The sequence below is a fragment of the Mastigoproctus giganteus genome, chromosome 1 (assembly GCF_048544385.1).
Source record: "Mastigoproctus giganteus isolate SK-2022 chromosome 1, ASM4854438v1, whole genome shotgun sequence".
In the NCBI taxonomy this organism is placed as follows: domain Eukaryota; kingdom Metazoa; phylum Arthropoda; class Arachnida; order Uropygi; family Thelyphonidae; genus Mastigoproctus; species Mastigoproctus giganteus.
The window spans coordinates 246,330,955-246,355,491 of NC_143575.1; the positions used below are offsets into that span (position 1 = coordinate 246,330,955).

Sequence of the window (24,537 nt, forward strand, 5' to 3'; positions counted from 1 at the left end):
TAAGTGGATATCAGATGAACTAATCAGACTCATGGAAGAGAAGAAAAAATGCATGGGCTGCATATAAATTATTAGGTGACACAGAAGCCTATGGTAGATATAAATTAGTCTGTAATAAAGTCACAAAGGCGGTTTGGAAAACTAAGGCAGATTATGAGAAGTTTCTGGCAAAGAATGCAAAGAAAAACAGCAAAGACCTCATTACTAATATTAACAGTAGAACGAAGGAGATGAATGAGATTGGTTAATGACATCGACGGTTCGAGTGTTGATGAGCCAGCTCAGATAGCTGATGAACTGAATGAGTATTTTGGAACTACGTTCACACGAGGAATTCTGTAGAGAAGGCCAGAAGTTAATCAAACTCTAATAGGGAGATAAATGAGTTTGTAATAACTGAGAGCAAAGTGCAGAAGAAAATGTTGAAATTAAATAAAAGAAAGGCACCTGGAGTGGATGATACCTATCTAATTATATTGAGGGAGGCAGCAAAGGAAGTAAGCAAAGCCTTACCATAATTATGAAAGCATCCTTGTTTTCAGGAGGGATTCCCACCAACAAGAGAAGCACAAATGTATCCCCAATTCATAAAGAGGGATCAAAGGGTGACATGAGTAATTACAGACCTGCTAATTTAACTTCTGTTCCAGGGAAAATAATGGAGTCACTGGTTAAAGAAGTAATTCAGGATCATGTAGACAAGACAAGACTACAGTTAACAGTTCAGACACAGCATGGGTTTGTTGAGGGGAAATCTTATCCTACCAATTTGATTGGATACTAAGATGTGGTCACAAAGGAACTGGATTCAAAAAATAATTCCAATTCATATACTTGGATTTCTGGAAGGCTTTTGAAAATATTGTTGCCCATAAAAGACTGCTGTACAAATTGGAGCAGTTTGGCATTAAGGGCAAGTTGCTGCTATCAATAAAGGGATAGTTGAGTGGGAGAAGACAGAGAGTGGTAATTAATGAATGGGCAGTGCTCTTCACAGACAAATGTTATTATTGGAGTCCCCCAGGGTTCAGTGTTGATCCCACTATTGTTTTCTATATTTATCAATGATATTGATGAAGGCTCAATGTCCACGTTTGCAGATGATACAAAGGTTGGCAGAGTTGTTAATGACAGTAAAGACAGAATGCTACTGCAACAGAATGTAGAAAAGTTAGGCAGATGGGCTGAGAAGTGGCAACTTTAACATTGACAAATGCAAAGTTCTGCATATGAGGTAGCAGTAACTCCATAGTAACGTACCAACTGTATGGTACTATATTTAGGGTAGCGGAGAATGAAAAAGACCTGGGGGGAGACTAGGCACCTGTGAGAATTTGACTGATGTGTTTTAGGCTTTGGATGGTTTGAGCAAGCTCAATGCTGATGGGATTCTTCCTCTTGCTCAGATTACGCACTTGAGGGGGTATAAATTCAAATTGAGGAAAGACAGTTGCAGAACCGATGTGCAGAGATTTGCCTAGAGTGTGGTTGATTTCTGGAACTAGCTTCCCTCCATTGTTATGGAAAGTGGACAGTTTGAATAAATTCTGAACTAGACAAACTACTAGAGGGATTGATAGGTGAAATGGAAAAATTTTGGTCTTATTTGTCTGATGCCTTTTAAACTTGTTTCTTGCATCATTTTCCACTATTAATACTAAATTATATGGTTATTGCCAAACATGGCCTGATGCAATTGTTTATATAAAACACATAAAAATGTATAATCTGTATATAAAATTGTATATCCTCTCTCTCTCTCTCTCTCTCTCTCTCTCTCTCTCTCTCAGGATAGGAGTCATATGGCATCAACAGATCATATTAACATTCACCATAATAACAGGTGTTTTAGGACTATGTGCTTAAAAGGCTTATGTGCATTGGAGAAGAACTTTGTTAATAAATCATGGAAACTGTTTCTTATACCCATAAAATATGGATAGTCACACCACCACTTAACCAGAAATGAATGTCATAATTTCTAACATCACAGCTAGAGATCCTACGGCAAAGCATTGTTGGCAATTATATAGAGTTAACAAGTTCAGCACATAAATGTTCTAAAGAAACCACTGCAGTTGTTAAACACTTTTAGACTGTTACTCATGAACTGTCTAGTTGTTCAATGCTGCTTTGACACTAGAGAACACTTTCACATTTCTTATTGTGCAAATGGCCATAGTAACAGTGATTTTGTTAGCAACTGGATGCTATCCTCTGCCCAGAGCTACAAACAAACAAAGTGACTGTTTCTTTCAATTTATTTATCACTTTGAATCATCCATTTTAAGAAAGAGATCATATCCTTAAGTTTATATAAACAATAATAAGAAGCTTTATTTCAGGAGTAGTATTCTTGAATCAAAGCCAAAGCAGTATAATTGTTTGAGTAACAGAATAAAGCATGATCTGTCATTTGCAGTACTATTCCAAAATTCACACCTGGGCAATTCATGGGTTTCCACCAAAGTGGAGAACTTTTAATTAATAAACACTCTGTACTGTATTAGATCAATAAGAAATAATATTACAAAATACTACATACCTATCAGTTAAGGGTGTTATTACCAATCTGGGAGCATTTCCAAGATATTCATAACTATACCAAAACTGTGCTGTTGTTTGTTGTATAAGACAGTCTTCTTTCTCTCTATCCCAATAAAATCGAAGTTGACTAATCCATTCAAAATCTGTAATATCTCTGCACGTTCCCTTTATCATACGGTCAATAACATCACGTGAATGCACTTCAATGGTTATGAGAGCACTAATTTTAAGTCGTCCTAACTGACTAAGATCAGTTCTAACCACATCTGATAGTCGTTTCAGCAATTTTACCTAAAAAGAAAATTCAAAGATTTAATTTTTGACAGGTTTGATAGATAGGCATGAATTGGTGACAATACAAGTTTATTCCAGAAATAAGTAGAAACAATAGATTCAAATACCATAATTTTTTTTGAACAGCACAGGGAAATGTTTTACTCTAATTACTATTTAATTAACATAAACTGAGATCTTTTTTCCACCAAAACTGAAATATGGAAAAAAGGAGGATCAAAGGACAACACAAGTAATTATAGACCTGTTAGTTAACTTCTGTTCCAGGCACTGGTAAAAGAAGCACTGCAGGATCATCTAGACAAGAATTCAGTTATAGCTCGGACACAGCATTGTTTTTTTAAGAGAAAGTCTTACCTGACCAATTTGATTGGATACTATGATGTGGTCACAAAGGAACTGGATGCAGGGAATAACTTTGACATCATATATTTGGATCTTAGAAAGGCTTTTGACATGGAATACTGCTGAACAAATTGGAGCAGTGTGGCACTGGAGGCAAATTGCTGCTATGGATAAAGGGATGGTTGAGTGGGAAAAGACAGAGTGGTAATCAATGGTCACTGCTCATCGTGGACTAATGTTATTAGTGGAGTCCCGCAGGGTTCGGTGTTGGGTCCATTGTTGTTTTCTGTATTTATAAATGATATTCATGATGGTATATCAAGCTTAATGTCCAAATTTGCGGACGATACAAAGTTTGGCAGAGTTGTTGAGCACACTAATTACAGTATGTTGCTGCAACAGGATCTAGAAAAGTTGAGCAGATGGGCTGAGAGGTGACAAATGAAGTTTAACATTGACAAATGTAAAGTACCACATATGAGAAGCAGTAGCCCCAGAGTAACGTATCAACTCTGTGGTACTACACTGACAGTGGTAGAGAACGAAAAGGACCTGGAGGTAATTGTGCAGGCAGATATGAAATTTTCTGAGCAGCGCAGACGGTCTGCAAGAGTAGCTCATGGTGTCTTGTCAATGGTATACAGGAATTTTTCTAGCAGGGATAAGGAAGTGATTATCCCCTTGTATAAGGCAATGGTCAGGCCACACCTTGAGCACTGTATACAGGTCAGGAGGCCACATTTTAAGAAGGATGTAGAGCAGTTGGAACAAGTACAGAGAAGGACAACAAGATTAGTGAATGGAACAAAGGGTTGCTCTTATGAAGAAAGGCTTAAGTTTTGTAAATTACAGTGTCTGGACACTAGGCACCTGCGAGGTGATCTGATTGAGGTGTATAAAGCCTTGAATGGTTTGAGCATGCTCAATGCTGGTGGGATTCTTTCTCTTGCTCAGAATAATCACCTCAGAGGGCATAAATTCAAATTGAAAAAACACAGATGTAGGATATATATTGCAGAAGTTTGCCTTTAGCCAGCGGGTAGTTGGTTGGTGGAACAGACTTCCATTCTATCAACATTGTGGAAGTTGATAGTCTAAATAAATTTAAGGCTAGGGTGGACAGGTATTTGGAACAAACAGAGTGGTGAAATGGGAGAGTTTTCTTCTTTTTTTTTTGGCTGATGCTGCATAAGCTTGCTTTCTTGTATCATTTGCCTCTACTAGTGCTAATGCTAGTTACGTACTGACAGCTGCCTTTTCCTTGCAACAATATAGACATACAGTAACAAAACAAATAACTTTTTAGGAGGGTTTGTAATATAATTAAAATAAAACCTTGACTTAGCAGATTATAAGGAGTAAGGCTTGATTTTTTTCAATAATGAAGATTTGCCATCATAACAAAAATTTCTGTCCAAATTTCTTTTTTTTTTTATTTCTAGAAAAAGTTCACTTTTTCTGAATTCTGCTTGAAGCAACAAATACTTAACCTAATGGATTGCAATACCTGATAAATGTAATATTTTAAAATGCAAAAAATACAAGTGTTATTTTCAATGAAACAATACTTTTATTAATTCTGCAGAAAATAAAAAAAGTTATAAAATATGAATACATTATAAAACATATATATATGAATACTGCCATTCAGTTTAGATGCACAAAATTTAAAATAGAAAAAGTTCCCAAATTTAAAATAAAATAATTTAATTTTAAAAAAAATTGCCAAACTGCACTACTGTCTGGCTAATCAAAATCCTTTGTGCTTCCATAAACCATGGTCACATTATGACTTCTTGGCAAGATAATATGTACCTTAGTTTATGATTATTTATTGATTTATATATTTTTTCTATATTTTCTATGCTGCTAATTGTGATTCATTAACCTCATCTTATTACTTTAATTTTTACTTAACTCACTGTATATAAAAAAATAAATAAAAAAGCCATTATTATTTTAAAAATGTTTACATAACTTACTATTCTGTAAAGTGTATTTTATAAAAATATAAACATGCAAATATATATATTGTATACTAATTAGTCACTTGCATTTTCAAGTCCACAAAATTGTGAAGGACACAAAATTTGGAGTAGAACTCGGAAAGTAGTTTTATATCGAAAGAACAATACAGATAAATGACAATATGGATAGTTCCATATCAAAAGAACAATACAAAGGACAGCATGGATAGTTAGCATTAGCATTGGCATATGATGCAAGAAAGCAAGCTTATGCAGCATCAGCCAAAAAAAAAAAAAAAACTTCCACTTCATACCTCAGTTTGTTCGAAATACCTGTCCAGCTGCGCTTTAAATTTATTTAGGCTATTAACTTCCACAACAAGGGATGGAAGTCTGTTCCACCAAACAACTACCCACTGGCTAAAGGCAAATTTCCGCACATCTATCCTACATCTGTCTTTCCTCAATTTGAATTTATGTCCTCTCAGGTAACTATTCTGAGCAAGAGGAAGAATCCTATCAGCAATGAGCATGTTCAAACCATTCAAGGCTTTATACACCTCTATCAGATCACCTCGCTGGTGCCTAATCCCCAGACACTGAAATTTGCAAAATTTAAGCCTTTTTTCGTAAGAGAACCCCTTTGTTCCATTCACTAATTTTGTTGCACTTCTCTGTACTCATTCCAGCATCTCTACATCCTTCTTGAAATGAGGCCTCCAGACCTGTATACAGTACACAACGTGTGGCCTGACCATTGCCTTATACAAGTGAATAATCATCTCCTTATCCCTGCAGGAAAAATTCCTGTATATTATTGACAAGACACCATGAGCTAATCTTGCAGCCCGTCTGCACTGCTCAGAGAACTTCATATCTGCCTGCACAATTACCCCCAGGTCCTTTTCATTCTCTACCACTGTCAGTGTAGCACTCTGTGGTACTACACTGTCAGTGTAGTACCACAGAGTTGATACATTGCTCTGGGGTTGTTGTTTCCCATATGTAGTACTTTACATTTGTCAATGTTAAACTTCATTTGCCACCTCTCAGCCCATCTGCTCAACCTTTCCAGATCCTGTTGCAGCAGCAGCAGCAGCATAGCATCAGTAGTGTCCTTAACAACCCAGCAAACCTTTGTATCATCTGAAAACTTGGACATTAAGCTTGATATACCATCATCAATATTATTTATAAATACATAACACAAAAAAGGACCCAACACTGAACCCTGAGGGACTCCATTAATAACATTAGTCCATGATGAGCACGTCCACGATTGATTACCACAGAGAGTGGTAATCAATGGACACTGATTACCACTCTCTGTCTTCTTCCCCTCAACCACCCCTTTATCCATAGTAGCAATTTTCCTCCAATGCCACACTGCTCCAATTTGTGCAGCAGTCTTCCATGTGCAACAGTATCAAAAGCCTTTCTAATATTCAAGTATATAATATCAAAGTTATTCCCTGCATCCAGCTCTTTTGTGACTGCATCATAGTATCCAATCAAATTGGTCAGACAAGACTTCCCCTTAACAAAACCATGCTGTGTCCGAGCTATAACTGAAGTCTTGTTTAGATGATCCTGCAGTGCTTCTTTAAGTAGTGTCTCCATTAATTTTCCTGGAACAGAAGTTAAACTCACAGGTCTATAATTACTTGTGTCAGCCTTTGATCCTCCTTTGTGAACTGAGGTTACATTTGTGCATCTCCAGTCTGTGGGTACCTCCCCTGAGTCCAAGGAAGCTCTCATAATTATGGCCAAGGGTTTGCTTACTTCCTTTGCTGCCTCCTTTAATATAACTGGATAGATCCCATCCACCCCAGATGCCTTTGTTGTTTTTATCTTCAACAATTTCTCTTCCAATTTACTCTCAGTTATTACAGGATTATCTAGCTTACTGCCAAAGTTGAATACACCTCTGGCATTCCCCTCACTGAATAACTCCTCATGTGTGAATGTAGATGCAAAATATTCTTTTAGTTTGTTAGCTACCTGAGAAGGATCATCAACAGTTGAACCATCGATATGAAGTGGACCAATCTGTTGTTTGTTGTTTGTTATTTGGTTTTTAGGAGCATTAGCAACTAAGGGCATATTGCTCCGAGATATGCGGTGGTCATTCCCTGACCTTTCCGCATCCTCCGTATTTGGTGGTGACGGGCTCGAACCCCGGTCTAATCAAGAAGCGTGTGCTACGCACTGCTGCTCCTTCCCACCTGGCTACGGAGGCGCCGTGGACCAATCTGATTCATCTCCTTCCTTCTAAAGTTTACATAAGTAAAGAACTCTTTTCTGTTTTTCTTTGCATCCTTTGCCAAAGATTTCTCATAATCTGCCTTTGCCTGCCTAACCTCCTTTGTAACTTGGTTACAGACTGGCTTATATCTATCATAAGCTTCTGTCTCACATGTTAATTTATATGTTTCCCATGCATTTTTCTTCTCTGCCATATGTCTCAGTTCATCCGACATCCATTTAGGCCTAAACCTTGAACAATATTTCTTATTGGTATGTAAAGCCTAGTAGCTTCCAAGATAAGTTCTTTGAATGCTTCCCATTTTGAATTTGCTATTGGTAACATCATCAGTTGGTCCTACTGTATAGAATTTAAATACTGTCTCAGACCATCGTAGTTGCCTTTACAAAAGTAATAACCCTTCCCTTTACCCCTGATGGTAGTTACCTCTTTGAGTAAATCCCACTTCAGCACACTGATCACTGCTACCTAGTGGTTCCTTTTTCTGCAGATTCTTAATGCAATGTTCCATATCAAAATAAGAATAAAAATGACAACCAGAGCTGCCGCAAGTAAATAGGTAAGGTAAGCATTGCTTACTGATGGAAAATCAGGAGGGCGGCAAAAATATTTTTGACATATACAAGTTGGACCTCTGTTTAACAAACTTATTTAAAATGAAATTTTCTATTTATCGATATTTTTTGAATTCCTTTTGGTTTTCTAAGTAAACTATTTAAAATTACATTTAAAATAGTTTACTTAGAAAAGAAAATTTTGATATATAATGAATGGATTATGAGAGACTTAACTGTGAACTCATTAACAGTTTGCACCTCTGGCGTTCAAGAAATTGATACAATTAGTGCTGCTACCAAGCATGAATTAAGAGTTAACGGGATTACCATTCTGTAACTTAGTGGTACTGATAAAACCTATCCAACCTCCTGTTCCATACCCAGAAGTTGCACTGGTCAGCTCATTGGCTAACATTTACCAGTATTCAACACAGCAAGCAAATAATTCATTTGAAATAAATACGGTACATGATATTGCAGACTCACATTAATTTTCTTATTCTCTGGATCTGTGTTCAGTGATGGATTAAAGTATGGGCTAGCAGGGCTCTCTTCCAGGGTGCCAAAAACAGAAGAACAATGAGGCAAAAAATATATATATCTTTAGTAAAGGACATCAAAACATCTTTCTGCCCAGGGCGCGGAAATACCTTAGTCCAGTGCTGTCTCTGTTTCATATTTATATTTCGCAGAGTTATACTGCAGAATGTGGCTACAACCCCATACTTCGGCAAGAAAGAGGGGAAGAAAGCAGTGATAGGACATGAAAGCAACTTCTACTCACTGCTATTCCCCACTCCTCTCCTGCATGTTACTGTGGGATGTCACATGACATCACAATATATCATGTGACATCCCACAGCTGAAATGAAGAAAAAGAAACGACAAAATGGCAATTTTTTTAAACAAAAATTACCATTACATATAACCACTACCACTAATTCTTCCCCTACGTACATTACTAGATGATTTCACATGCATTGACAATGAGAATTGCTCATGCACATCAACAGAAAAGTTTATTTTTTTTTAAATTCTGGGGGGGGGGTGTTTCCCCCACAACCCCGCTAATATACTAACAACCCATACATAGAATTGCTGCAAAAAACATCAAATTGTGAAGAAACATGAAAGCAAAAAAAAAAAAAAAAGAAAACCACCCTCATCAGTCCTCGCTTGCCAGTAAACTTCATCAAAATTCACACTCATACACCATTTAGTTACAGTCTTACATCCATCCTTTTTCAAACAGAATACACGAAATAACAATAACACACAATAACCAAAGGCAAGCAGAGCAGCACAACGACTGCTAAACAACAGCACGATAATTTCACATTTCCCACTAAAATCAGAAGCAAATTTGCATCCAATCAAACAATGAGAGAGGCAAAATGAGTACGCATTCCCAATAATCAGCCAATCACAGAACTCGACCAGACAATCACTCCATTCTTCGGCCACACCCGCAATGGATATACTCATGTTCGGGAGTTCAGCCAGAATAATATATATATGATACTATTTTTAGCAAGTCAATGTATAGCATTCAGTGGATCTTCAAAAGATTTATATGAAAATGACAATGGTAACTTTTTAAAACTTCCTGAAACGAATGCTAAATTTGATTCTGTTATGGCAGAACATATTTGCCATATTCAGAAATCTGAATCAAAAAATATTGTGTATTATTTGGGTGATCAAATACAAAATTAAATTACTGAAATAATTTCACAAAATATTACCTATAAAATACTAGAAATGACTAGAGAAGCTAGCCATTTCTAGTATCTTGCTATAATCACTGAAGATGAAAATAAAAATATGGATACAACGAATCATACTAAATCAATAGCCTTAAAAATAACTACGCACTGCTTCTATTGAAATACATGGGACATGATAGTGACATGGGGGGATGTCTTTGTGTGTGCGCGCGATGTAAGAGGTGCCTCTGTAGCCAGGTGGGAAGGAGCAGCAGTGCGTAGTGCATGCTTCTTGATTAGACCAAGGTTCGAGCCCATCACCACAAAATATGGAGGATGCAGAAAGGTCAGGGAATGACCACTGCATATACAGGAGCAATATGGCCTTAGTTGCTAATGCTCCTAAAAACCAAATAACAAACACAGCGCGATGTAAGGAAATCAGGCTACAACGACAGCATTGTTATGCCTATATGAGAGCTTCAAGGACAGGGTGGATGCCCTTGAAGGATCTAAATTGAGGGGCCCATCAAGCTCTCAGCTGCCCACATCAATGCCAGAGCTTGCACTTGAACATCACGCAACACAGCGGCAACCCCCATGGCAGAATGCGCTGGTCCCACAGGAACTAGTAGTTGTTGATGACTCTATTGTCAGGGAAACGGGGAACATATTGTGCAAAAAGGATAGGTGGGACACCTATCAGGGGCAAAGGTTGATGATGTTGTACAGCAGATATCATCTTTTAAGGACACAAAGGGTGATATTGTTGTACATATTGGCACTAATGATATTAAGAGTAGGAGACCAGCGGAATTACTTAACAAGTACAGGTCAATGTTCAAAAAAAAAGTCACGAGTTAGGGTTGAATTTGAAAGTGTCTGCAATTCTGCCCAGACACGACAGGAGGGAGTATATGACGAGAGACATATCGATCAATTCGGTCCTGGAGAGACTGTGCAAGGCTCAAGGGGTAGAATTTTTCTCAGCCTGGTCTGTGCTTGTTAACAGGAGAGACTGCTTCTACAAGGATGGGATACACTTAAATAGAAAGGGTGCAGGAATATTTGCTGATGCTATCGAGGCAGAGTTAGGTGGGTCGGAAAACTGCTAGCATGTGGGAATACACGGACTAATAGATTAACAGTAGCCGCTGGCAGAGGTGAAAGTGATTCTTGCACTGCTTCTATTGAAATACAACTGAGCAGCAGCCTGAGAAAGCAAGGCAATGGGGATTTCCAGGACCACTGGAAGTCATAATGGAACAAGTAAATGCATGGGCTCTGTTAGGGTAACTAAGAGTAGGAACAGGTGTATGTATACTTGCATGTACAACAATGGTAAGAGTATAGTTAATAAATTTGATGAGTTTGAAGTGCTAGTCAAGACATCAAAGGCAGATATTGTTGGGATATCAGAGATATGGTGTACAATGAGTACAATGTGTACAGGAAGGATAGACAGGAAGGGAGGAGGGGTTATGCTGTTAATTAAGAAACACATGAAATCTATGGAAGGGTATCCAATTGATATTTGTGGACAATGCAATGTTGAGTCGGTTTGGTGTGACATAAGCACTGGGAAAGGAAAAATGAGAGTAGGTGTGTGTTATAGGCTTAATGAATCTGATGAGTATAATGAGCAATTGTGCCGATAAATAGTGGGCCGGTAAATCAGAGTGTCTTATAATGGGGGATTTTAATTTCTCAGAGATTGACTGGAATTTGTGAATTGGCCATCACACACTAGCAAGGTTTTTGGGGAATTATTGGATGATTGTTTTCTACAGCAGCAGAGTAGAAGTATAGTAGAGTAAATAACCAGGCTTCTACTTCATTAATTACCTCCTCATGAAATCTGAGGCCCCATAACAGTTTTTTCACTTTAGATGAGAGGAAAAAAAGTCTGTGATGGCTATGGCAAATTTAAGTCCACACATGGTTTAAAAGTCCACTGTAAGAGCATTGATGGCTAGGAGGCAGACACCTTTGGATAGCTTCCCAGATCTCTTCAACTTGATAGCCTCTTAATTTTCTCAGGAGGTTTCTGTAATACTTCCCAGTGTTGGCCTTTGGGGGTAATCTGTAAAGATGATACCTTTGGAGTCCCAGAAGACTGACAACATGACCTTATTGGCATATATATCCATGTATCTATCATTAAAATTCAGTCAAAAAAAAAAAAACTCTCTCTCTCTCTCTCTCTCTCTCTCTCTCTCTCTCTCTCTCTCTCTCTCTCTCTGAAAAGCTCCAAAAATTGTGCAGAATATCCTCAACTGCAGAGTTTTTGAGGAGTCAACAACCTCGGACCACCTAGACGTGTGCAGGAACTCATGCATTATTGTATAAACAGACCTGTGACTAATGTTTACTATAAAATTTAAGTGCCTGTTCCACTTTAATCACAATGATAGGGTCTATGGTTGAGATGGGTCTTCCTTCTCTTGGGTCATCGACACCTCAAATGTTTTTTCCAATTTTTCAGTAATATATGACAGACAATCCTCCCCAAAAACAGCTTTCATCTCATCATGGATTTTTTTTGCAACTTTGCCTTCAAAATGAAGAAATTTTATAATGGATCAGACCTCAACCTTCTTCAACACATACTACTGCTCACTGTTTCTGTGGCTCTAGTTCAGTAACCAATGGACATAGAAAAACAAATAAATACAAGTTAACTTATAAGACTTAGTAGTATATATATATACTTAATACCAAATGTTGAACAAATATTTTTAGGCGAGGTTATATACCTATTGATTGCCCCCTCACACAGCAGTGCTCAAGTTAATTAGCTGATGGAAATATATATACAGTGTCCATAAAGTCAGGAATCAATGTAAACTGTTTTTATTTTAATTATAATTGAGCATTAGCATTAGTAGAGGCATTTGATGCAAGAAAGCAAGCTTATGCAGCATCAGCCAAAAAAACAAAAAAAAAAAACCACTTCCACATCACCACTCTGTTCGTTCAAAATACCTGTCCAGATGAGCCTTAAACTTATTTAGGCTATCAACTTCCACGACAAGGGATGGAAGTCTGTTCCACCAACCAACCACCCGCTGGCTAAAGGCAGATTTCCACACGTCTATCCTACATCTGTCTTTCCTCAATTTGAATTTATGCCCTCTCAGGTAACTGAGGAAGAATCCCATCAGCATTGAGCATGCTCAAACCATTCAAGGCTTTATACACCTTTATCAGATCACCTCGCTGGTGCCTAGTCTCCAGACACTGTAATTTGCAAAACTTAAGCCTTTCTTCGTAAGGGCACCCCTTTGTTCCATTCACTAATCTTGTTGCCCTTCTCTGTACTCGTTCCAGCAGCTCTACATCCTTCTTGAAATGAGGCCTCCAGACCTGTATACAGTACTCTTGGTGTGGCCTGACCATTGCCTTATACAAGGGAATAATCACCTCCTTATCCCTGCTAGAAAAATTCCTATATATCATTGACAATACACCACGAGCTACTCTTGCACCCGTCTGCACTGCTCAGAGAACTTCATATCTGCCTGCACAACCACCCCCAGGTCCCTTTCATTCTCAACCACTGTCAGTGTAGTACCACAGAGTTGATACGTTGCTCTGGGGTTGCTGTTTCCCATGTGTAGTACTTTACATTTGTCAATGTTATACTTCATTTCCCACCTCTCAGACCATCTGCTCAACCTTTCCAGATCCTGTTGCAGCAGCATAGTGTCAGTAGTGTCCTTGACAACCCTGCCTACCTTTGTATCGTCTGCAAACTTCGACATTAAGCTTGATATACCATCATCAATATCATTTATGAATACAGAAAACAATAATGGACCCAACACTGAGCCCCGAGGGACTCCACTAATAACATTAGTCCACGACGAGCAGTGTCCATTGATTACCACTCTCTGTCTTCTCCCCCTCAGCCACCCGTTTATCCACAGCAGCAATTTGCCTCCAATGCCACACTGCTCCAATTTGTGCAGCAGTCTTCCATGTGCAACAGTATCAAAAGCCTTTCTAAGATCCAAGTATGTAATATCAAAGTTATTCCCTGCATCCAGTTCCTTTGTGACTGCATCATAGTATCCAATCAAATTGGTCAGGCAAGACTTCCCCTTAACAAAACCATGCTGTGTCCGAGCTATAGCTGAAATCTTGTCTAAATGATCCTGCAGTGCTTCTTTAACTAGTGCCTCCATTAATTTTCCTGGAACAGAAGTTAAACTCACAGGTCTATAATTACTTGTGTCAGCCTTTGATCCTCCTTTGTGAATTGGGGTGACATTTGTGCATCTCCAGTCTGTGGGTACCTCCCCTGAGTCCAAGGAAGCTCTCATAATTATGGCCAAGGGTTTGCTTACTTCCTTTGCTGCCTCCTTTAATATAACTGGATAGATCCCATCCACCCCAGGTGCCTCTCTTGTATTTATCTTCAACAATTTCTCCTCCACTTTACTCTCAATTATTACAAAATTCTCTAGCTTACTGCCAGATTTGAATACACCTCTGGCATTCCCCTCGATGAATAACTCCTCGTGTGTGAATATCGATGCAAAATATTCATTTAGTTTGTTAGCTACCTGAGCAGGATCATCAACAGTTGACCCATCGATATCAAGTGGACAAATCTGATTCATCCCCTTCCTTCTAGAGTTTACATAAGTAAAGAATTCTTTGCTGTTTTTCTTTGCATCCCTTGCCAAAGATTTCTCATAATCTGCCTTCGTCTGCCTAACCACCTTTGTAACTTGGTTACAGATCAACTTGTATCTATCATAGGCTTCTGTGTCACATGTTAATTTGTATATATCCCATGCATTTTTCTTCTCTGCCATATGTCTCATTAGTTCATCTGACATCCACTTAGGCCTAAACCTTGAACGATATTTCTTAGTTGGTATGTAAAGCCTAGTAGCTTCCAAGATAAGTTCTTTAAATGCTTCCCATTTTGCATTTGCTGTTGGCAACATCATCAGTTGGTCCCACTGTATAGAATTTAAATACTGTCTCAGTCCATCGTAGTCGCCTTTACGAAAGCAATAACCCTTCCCTTTACCCCTAATGGTAGTTACCTCTTTGAGTAAATCCCACTTCAGCACACTGTGATCACTGCCACCTAGTGGTTCATTTATCTGCAGATTCTTAATGCATAAAGAATCTCTGCTGATAATCAAATCAAGAGTATTCCTCCCTCTAGTTGCCTCCTGAACATGCTGATGTAGAAAACAATCATCCAATAAATCCAAAAAAGTCTTGCTAGTGTGTGAGTGACCAGCCTGTACAGTTTCCCTGTACAGTTTCTTATTATACTCATCAGAGTCATTAGGCCTATAGCACACTCCTATTCTCAATTTTGATCTCCCAATGCTTATATCACACCAAACTGACTCGACACTGCACTGTCCCGTGATGCCCACTGGCATCACTTCCTTGGATTTTATGTATTTCTTAACTAATAGCATAACCCCTCCTCCCTTCCTATCCAGTCTATCCTTTCTGTAGAAGTTGTACTCCCCAAATTCCTGTTCTGCATTCCTTATATCTGTGTGACACCACATCCCTGATATCCCAACAATATCTGCCTTTGATGTTTTGAGCAATACCTCAAAAACTCATAGAAATCATCCTGTTATGTAGATGTGAAAAATGGACATAGAGAAACAGCTGAAAATTTCAATAATAATCAGGTGGGAAAAAAACCCACTATCTCAAGCTGCAGTAGAAAAACTTGTCAAAAAATTAAAAGAAACACATTTAGTTATTGATAAACCTCATTCTGGTCATCATAGCATACCAGAATAAATTCAAGAAGTAATCATGATGAAGATTCATGCAAGTCCTAGAAAATCAATTGGGTGCACAGTTGATGAACTGAATATTTCAAAAAATATACACCTAATGCTTGGCTAAAGTACATCCGATGATATGAACAGTCCACAGTAATAGTAATCGTGGCATGTGATGCCAGAAAGCAAGTGTATAAGCTTATGTAGCATCATCCAAAAAAAAAAAAAAAAATTCACACAACCATTCCCTCTAAATGTTTGTCTAGGTCCTGCTTAAATTTATTTAACCAATCAACTTCCACAATGCCAGATGGAAGTTGGTTCCAGCAATTAACCACCCGCTGGCTAAAGGCAAATTTTCGCACATCTATTCTACAGCTGTCTTTCCTCAATTTGAATTTATGCCAGCTTTAGTAATTTGAAATGGTTCGTAATCCAAACAATGGGAAGAATCCCATCAGAATTCAGCATGCTAAACCCATTCGAGGCCTTATACACCTCAATCAGATCACCTCGCAGGTGCCTAGTCTCCAGCCACTGCAATTTGCAGAACTTAAGCCTCTCTTGGTAAGAGGATCCCTTCATTCCCCTTACCAATCTTGTTACCCTTCTCTGTCTAGCAAATTTACATCCTTCCTAAAATGAGGCCTCCAGACCTGTACACAGTACTAAAGACGTGGCCTGACCATTGCCTTATACAGAGGGACAATCACCTCCTTTTCCCTGCTACCAAAATTCCTGTATATCATTGATAAAATCCCACAATCTGCTCAGGCAGCCTGTCTGAATTGCTCAGAAAACTTCATATCTGACTGCACAATTACTCCCAGGTCTTTTTCGTTTTCTACCACCCTAAGTGTAGTACCACACAGCTGGTACGTTCCTCTGGGGTTACTTGTACTCATATGCAGTACTTTGCATTTGTCAATGTTAAACTTCAGTTGCCACTTCTCAGCCCATCTTCCCAAATATTCTAGATCGTTTTGCAGTAGTACACTGCCATTACTGTCATTAAGAACCCTGCCAACCTTTGTATCATCTGAAAACTTCGACACTAAGCCTGGTATACATTCATCAATATCATTTATAAATATACAAAACAACAGTGGACACAACACCAAACCCTTCATCTGATATATCCACTGTTACATACAGTTTCACATCTTGGGCTCACTATAATGTTATCCTTGAAAGAACAACTGGAATTGTACACTTCTCTAATCCCTGCAATTATCCTAGAGTATATACAGGAAATTTCTTTATTTATTTATGAAATTAGAAGCTAATGTGCCTTTTAAATCCCAAAGCAAAACTGAAACAAAGGTTTTCGTTTTTCTTTCAGTATCGTTTTGGCAGTATGAAGTACTGTCGTTGTGATTATGTGTTCTCAGTTTTCATAATTTTAGTCTAACAGTAGACTGTAAAAGTATTTTTTACGGAGTGGCTGAAATAAGTGAAAAGATAAAACCAAGTGAGGGTGATCCTGAAACCTGTTGGGATGAAAAAGAAAAGCCACACAATTACTTTTGAAGAAAATATGAAAATAATATGAGTTGAAAGTGGTGAAGGCATGGCATTGGCAGTGAGTTATTGTTAGTTCACACAACAATAAGCATGATAATGAAGCACAAAGAGCAAATTATGAAACATGTAAAAATGACTTGTTAACTAAAAAAATTACTGGTCTGTACTTGTTAACAGGAGAGACTGCTTCTACAGGGATGGGATACACTTAAATAGAAAGAGTGCAAGAATATTTGCTGATGCTATCGAGGCAGTGTTAGATAAGTCGGAAAACTGCTAACTTGGGGGGATACAAGGACTAATAGATTAACAGGAGCCACGGCAGAGGTGAAAGTGATTCTTGCACTGCTTCTATTGGAATGAGCAGCAGCCTGGAAAACAAGATGCAGGATATTTCAGAGACTGCTGGGAGTCATTGTGGTATAAGTAAACACATGGGTTGTGTTAGGGTAGCTAAGATTAGGAACAGGTGCATGTATACTTGCGTGCACACCAATGCTAGAAGTTTGGTAAATAAATTTGATGAATTTGAGGTACTGCTCAAAACATCAAAGGCAGATATTGTTGGGATATCAGAGATATAAGGAATGCAGAAATAAGGAATCAGTTCAGAGTTAAGAACTATCAGAGATATAAGGAATGCAGAACTGGAATTTGGGGAGTACAATGTGTACAGAAAGTATATACAGGATAGGAAGGGAGGAGGGGTTATGCTATTAGTTAAGAAACACATAAAATCCAAAGAAATGAAGCCAGTTGACATCGCTGGACACTGCAGTGTCAAATCAGTTTGGTGTGACATAAGCATTGGGAGATCAAAATTGATTAGGAGTGTGCTATAGGCCTAATGACTCTGATGAGTATAATTAGAAACTGTACAGTTTCTTATTATACTCATCAGAGTCATTAGTACAAAGGGTACTAGGAAAGTTTTGCAATACAGCTTTGTTTATTTAATTTTTTCAAAGTAATTTCCTCTACATTCAATACACCTCTCCATCCTCCGAAACCAATCTTTAAACCAGTTCTGCCAAGTTTCACTAGGGAGTAAAGCACACTCCTTGTCCCAAGCCCGTAGAAGGTCCTCATCACTGGAAAACCGCCTCCCTTTTAGCTTCATTTTCACATGCGGGAACAGTGCAAAGTCGCAGGGAGCAAGGTCTGGCCTGTAGGAAGGGTGCTCGAGAAGTTTCATTCCTGTCGTGGTCAAATATTCGGTGCAGGCTTTGGCGCGGTAAGCTGGAGCATTATCGTGATGGAGGTACCAGGTGTCCATTCTTGACTTTGGCCGCAGATTCTTCATAGATCCAATGACTTTAGGCAGGCATTGTTCAGTATACCACTTAGCTGTGACTGTATTCTGCGTGTCCAAAATGACACGTTCCACAATTCCACTCGATTTGAAAAATACAGCTATCATTTTCTTCTTTACAGATCGGGATTTTCTGACAATTACGGGTGTGTCGTCATCATCAAAGACCCAAACTTTGTTTTGAGCCTTGGTCGGCAGATCGTAATAGTACAGCCAAGTCTCGTCACCTGTCACGATGTTGTTCACATACCGAGATTGTCCCTTATCAAACTTTTTTAACATCTCCCGGCACCAAGTCACACGTCGTGTCATCTGCTCTTCAGTCAGTTGATGCGGCACCCAGAGAGAACAAAGTTTCTTCACGTGCAAATGATCTTGCAGAATCGAACGAATTGCTGGTGCATTTAGGCCCATAGTATCCTCTATCTGTTGGTAGGTCACTCGCCTGTTTTCGTCAAGCATTTTCCTCACAGCAGTAACGTTTTCCTCCGTAACTGACGTTCGTGGCCTTCCCGGCCTCTCAGAATCCTCCAAAGTGAAATTTCCCCTTTGGAATTCTCTATACCACCTGAATATCATTGTACGATGTGGACAATCATCATCTAGTGCAAGAGTTATTTCTTCTAAGCACTGGTCTATGGTTAAACCACGCACGAAATTATACCGCAAAACTGTCCTTATCTCATTTCGTGACCACGATGCCATCGCAAGCACTTTACACTCTCACTACTAATGAATAACTGAGCCCATCGACTTGGCGCGGCGGCTACTATGCACGTATGAACATGTCTCAACATGCAGCAACAAGCAGCTTCCTGTGATTCATTGTTGCATCATATTGCAAAACTTTCCTAGTACCCTTTGTATAATAAGAAACTGTACAGGGAAATAGAGTGGGCCAGTAAATCAGAGAGTCTTATAATAGGGGATTTTAATTTCCCAGATATCGACTGGAATTTGTGGGTTGGTCACACACACACACACACACACACACACACACACACACACACACACACACACACACACACACACACACAAGCAAGGCTTTTGTAGATTTTTTGGATGACTGTTTTCTACATCAGCATGTTCGGGAGGCAACTAGAGGTAGTAATACTCTTGATCTGATTATCAGTAGTGATGCTTTATGCATTAAGAATCTGCAGATAAAGGAACCACTAGGTGTGAGTGATCACAGTGTGCTGAAGTGGGATTTACTCAAAGAGGTAACTACCATAAGGGGTAAAGGTAAGGGTTTTTGCTTTCGTAAAGGCAACTATGATGGTCTGAGACAGTATTTAAATTCTATACAGTGGGACCAACTGATGATGTTACCAATAGCAAATTCAAAATGGGAAGCATTCAAAGAACTTATCTTGGAAGCTACTAAGCTTTACATACCAACTAAGAAATATTGTTCAAGGTTTAGGCCTAAATGGATGTCAGATGAACAAATGAGACATATGGCAGAGAAGAAAAATGCAAGGGATACATATAAATTAACATGTGACACAGAAGCCTATGATAGATATAAGCCGGTCTGTAACCAAGTTACAAATGAGGTTAGGCAGGAGAAGGCACATTACGAGAAATCTTTGGCAAAGGATGCAAAGAAAAACAGCAAAGAGTTCTTTACTTATGTAAACTCTAGAAGGAAGGGGATGAATCAGATTGGTCCACTTGATATCGATGGTTCAACTGTTGATGATCCTGCTCAGGTAGCTAACAAACTAAATGAATATTTTGCATCGACATTCACACATGAGGAGTTATTCAGCCAGGGGAATGCCAGAGGTGTATTGAACTCTGGCAGTAAGCTAGATAATCTTGTAATAACTGAGAGTAACCCAGAGGAGAAATTGTTGAAGATAAACACAAGAAAGGCATCTGGGGTGGATGGGATCTATCCAGTTATATTAAAGAACGATGGTTCAATTGTTGATGATCCTGCTCAGGTAGCTAACAAACTAAATCAATATTTTGCATCAACATGCACACATGAGGAGTTATTCAGTGAGGGGAATGCCAGAGGTGTATTCAACTTTGGCAGTAAGCTAGATAATCCTGTAATAACTGAGAGTAAATTGGAAGAGAAATTGTTGAAGATAAAAACAAGAAAGGCACCTGGGGTGGATGGGATCTATCCAGTTATATTAAAGGAGGCAGCAAAGGAAGTAAGCAAACCTTTAGCCATAACTATGAAGCTTCCCATAGACTGGAGATGTGCAAATGTAACCTCAGTTCACAAAGGAGGATCAAAGGCTGACACAAGTAATTATAGACCTGTGAGTTTAACTTCTGTTCCAGGAAAATTAATGGAGGCACTTGTTAAAGAAGCACTGCAGGATCATCTAGACAAGACTTCAGTTATAGCTCGGACACAGCATGGTTTTGTTAACGGGAAGTCTTGTCTGACCAATTTGATTGGATACTATGATGCAGTCACAAAAGAGTTGGATGCAGGGAATAACTTTGATATTATATACTTGGATCTTAGAAAGGCTTTTGATACTGTTGCACCAAGTTACAAAGGAGGTTAGGCAGGCGAAGGCAGATTACGAGAAATGTTTGGCAAAGGATGCAAAGAAAAATAGCAAAGAGTTCTTTACTTATGTAAACTCTAGAAGGAAGGGGATGAATCAGATTGTACACTTGATATCAATAGTTCAACTGTTGATGATCCTGCTCAGGTAGCTAACAAACTAAAATTGCTGTTGCACATGGAAGACTGCACAAATTGGAGCAGTGTGGCATTGGAGGCAAATTGCTGCTATGGTTAAAGGGATCGTTGAGGGGGAGAAGCCACAGAGTGGTAAGCAATGGACACTGCTCATCGTGGACTAATTTTATTAGTGGAGTCCCTCAGGGTTCAGTGTTGGGTCGTTATTGTTTTCTGTGTTTATAAATGATATGATGACGGTATATCAAGCTTAATGTCCAAGTTTGCAGACGATAAAAGGTTGGCAGGGTTGGTAAGGACACTACTGATGCTATGGTGCTGCAACAGGATCTGGAAAGGTTGATCAGATGGGCTGAGAGGTGGCAAATGAAGTTTAACATTGACAAATGTAAAGTACTACATATGGGAAACAGCAACCCCAGAGCAATGTATCAACTCTGTGGTACTACACTGACAGTGGTAGAGAATGAAAAGGACCTGGGGGTAATTGTGCAGGCAGATATGAAGTTTTCTGAGCAGTGCAGACAGGCTGCAAGAGTAGCTCATGGTGTCTTCTCAATGATATACAGGAATTTTTCTAGCAGGGATAAGGAGGTGATTATTCACTTGTATAAGGCAATGGTCACGTCATATCTTGAGTACTGTATACAGGTCTGGAGGCTTAATTTCAAAAAGGCTGTAGAGCTGCTGAAACGAGTACGGAGAAGGGCAACAACAGTAGTGAATGGAACAGAATGTTTGCTCATACGAAGAAAGGCTTAAGTTTTGCAAATTACAGTGTCTGGAGACTAGGTACGGTGAGGTGATCTGATTCAGGTGTATAAAGCCTTGAATGGTTTGAATATGCTCAATGCCGATGGGATTCTTCCTCTTGCTCAGAGTAATCACCTGGGAGGGCATAAATTCAGATTGAGGAAAGACAGATGTAGGATAGATGTGCAGAAATTTACCTTTAGCCAGCGGGTAGTTGGTTGGTGGAACAGACTTCCATCCCTTGTTGTGGAAGTTGATAGCCTAATTAAATTTAAGGCTCAGCTGGACAGATATTTCGAACGAACGGAAGGATGAAATGTAAGTGGTTTTTTTTTTTTTTTTTTTTTTTTTTTGGTTTTTTTTCTTGGCTGACGCTGCATAAGCTTGCTTTCTTGCATCATATGCCTCTATTAGTGCTAATGAGTTTGAGCAGTCAGTAAATTACTTCCACTCATGTGCACAGTAGTATAATGGAAGAAATGGAAAGACTTCAAAATAAGCACTGATGAAAAATATATTTATGAAAAATGGGTTAAGTGGATTGATGAATAATCAAATTATTTGAAAATCATTGGTAATGTAGCTCAGCAAGTTATTATGAGTTTATAGGGAATTGAGTAATGTACATTCAGTTAATGTGGCTTTCTGAGAATGAATTGCATACATTAAGTGAGTATCAGGTGTAGTTTCTAAAGCCTTTTGTGCATATTCACCCATGAAAATTAACTGAATCACTTTTCAGAAGACAACCAAGATGGATGCGCTAAAATGTGCATGTGAATTTTTAAGCAAAAGGGATGATACCAATTTCTTGAAGACAATGTTATTTTTTTTCTGATGAGGCAAACTTTTATGTGACTTGAGAAATAAATGAACAAAACTACTGATTATTTGTCTGAGGAAAATTCCAGATGGTGCACTGGAAGTAAACAACAAGGCACAGAGAAATTGATGGTGTGATGTGGTATGGTGTATGGAATTTAAATTTGTTGGACCATTTTGTTTAAAAGCATCATGACTAGAGAGGATTACTAGGTAATGAGTTAATACATCAATTTAATGGCCTGGGAGGAAAATCTGGCTCATTTATGCAAGAAAACACGCCATTGCATTATGCACTTCTTTTGAAAGAAAAATCAATAAATTTTTCTTGCTGGATCACCTAAAGAAGAGTAGAGGAATGGACTACAAGATCACATAATTTGAATTTCATAAAGTTTACTATGTGGGGTTATTTAAAGTTGAAAGTTCATTCTATAAAAATTACTAACTTGCAACATCTTAAGGTCAGAATCATATAGGCAGTTGTATCTATCAGTGCTAATGTACTGGAAAACATTCAGAGGAACATGCTATATTGTTTACAAAAATGTTTCTAAATTGGTGGCAACCACTTTGAATAGGCATCATAACTATGTTTTAAAATAAAATATGTTTACAGTGATTCCAGACTTTAGGGTACCCTGTATGGGACACTGTAGTGATACCCATTTATGGATACTTTACACCACATTTGTTTATATAAATTCACATTTGGTTTATTGAGATAAATATGTTATACATGTTAGGCCCACATACATCAATTCAATTAACATAAGATTCTAATCTAAGTTCTATTTATCATTAAACAACAAAATTATGGGGTAATATTTTATCCAACATGGAAGTTTGTCATTAAGCCAGAGGAAAGTTATTACAGAAGGCATTCCCTGGGATAAATAAATCTGCAATGTGATGAAAAACAAGAGAGGGAGGAAACAGGAGGGGGAGAGAGCTCTTTTCACAGTGCATTACTGCTCAAGTTCCTCATAGTATCTAAATGCTTTGTAATTGATATACGCTATGAAAACACAATGTGTACAGAAAAAAAAAAGATTTGTCATTATAGTAACATGAGAAAAAAAAATTAATAAGCCTCTTCATAATTATCATAAAAAATTAAGAAACATTTAGAAACTTTAAAACACTGCTAAGGTGACACTTTTCACCTGTTTTCTCTTGCATTTTTTTAAGGGTCTTTTCTCACCAAGTTCCTTCACATTACGCAAAGCTCGACTACAATCAGCAGTCCACTGAATTTGTCTTGAAGTGATACAAAGTTGCCCAGGCCACTCCTTTAACCATTTCATTTGTTTTTTGCCAGCTTCATCACTTTCTGAACTTTTTTTCAATGCTGCAAAGCACTGTTGCAAAAGAATACATAAAGTATTTTTCATAGATGATTCTACATCGCAAAGCCAAGCTTCAACAGGTCCATCCAAGGAAACAGGTTCAACAAAGTCAACGTACTCTCCTTCACTTGAAGACATCCCTCTTGCAAATAATCCCTGTCCAGACTGTGGCTGTAAAAAGAATAATAAAATACCATTAATTGAATTCAGACATGTATTATAATGTATACCACAAGGGCAAGTTAAATGAAAATCACAAAATTTATATAAAACAACTGGAATTTCACAATAAGTGATGCTCATATTTCAGTATTCAGCAGTTGTATCTATCAGTGCTTACGTACTGGAAAACATTAGTGTGCTTTTGGAAAGAATTATTTTGATCGACCTTTGAGACATTCACACATCACTGAATTGACCTCTTTACCTGATAAAAAATAATGCCATCTGTTCTGAGACTAGAAAAGAAAATTACTAGAAAATTACTCACACTAAGTCTGGTGAAGGATAAAGTAACACTTTAAATTGAATCCCCTGCATCACCTTAGAATTGTAGAATGAGTGGGTACAATGAATCTGTACCACACTGCTATTGGATCAGTATGGCACTGGGGGCAAGTTATTGTTATAGATAAAGGAATGGT

The 24,537-nt window shown here is 38.3% G+C and overlaps 1 protein-coding gene across 1 annotated transcript in view; it reads right to left on the minus strand.

The window, feature by feature from the left end:
* Window positions 1-24,537, minus strand: part of kl-2 (dynein heavy chain 2, axonemal kl-2) — a 1,174,416-nt gene that overhangs the window by 668,398 nt on the left and 481,481 nt on the right. The window contains exons 29-30 of the mRNA XM_090369487.1: window positions 23,711-24,064; window positions 2,546-2,838 (exon numbers count right to left, since the gene is read on the minus strand). Of these exons, the coding sequence (XP_090225613.1) occupies window positions 2,546-2,838; window positions 23,711-24,064 (647 nt within the window). The remainder of the gene's footprint in view (window positions 1-2,545; window positions 2,839-23,710; window positions 24,065-24,537) is intronic.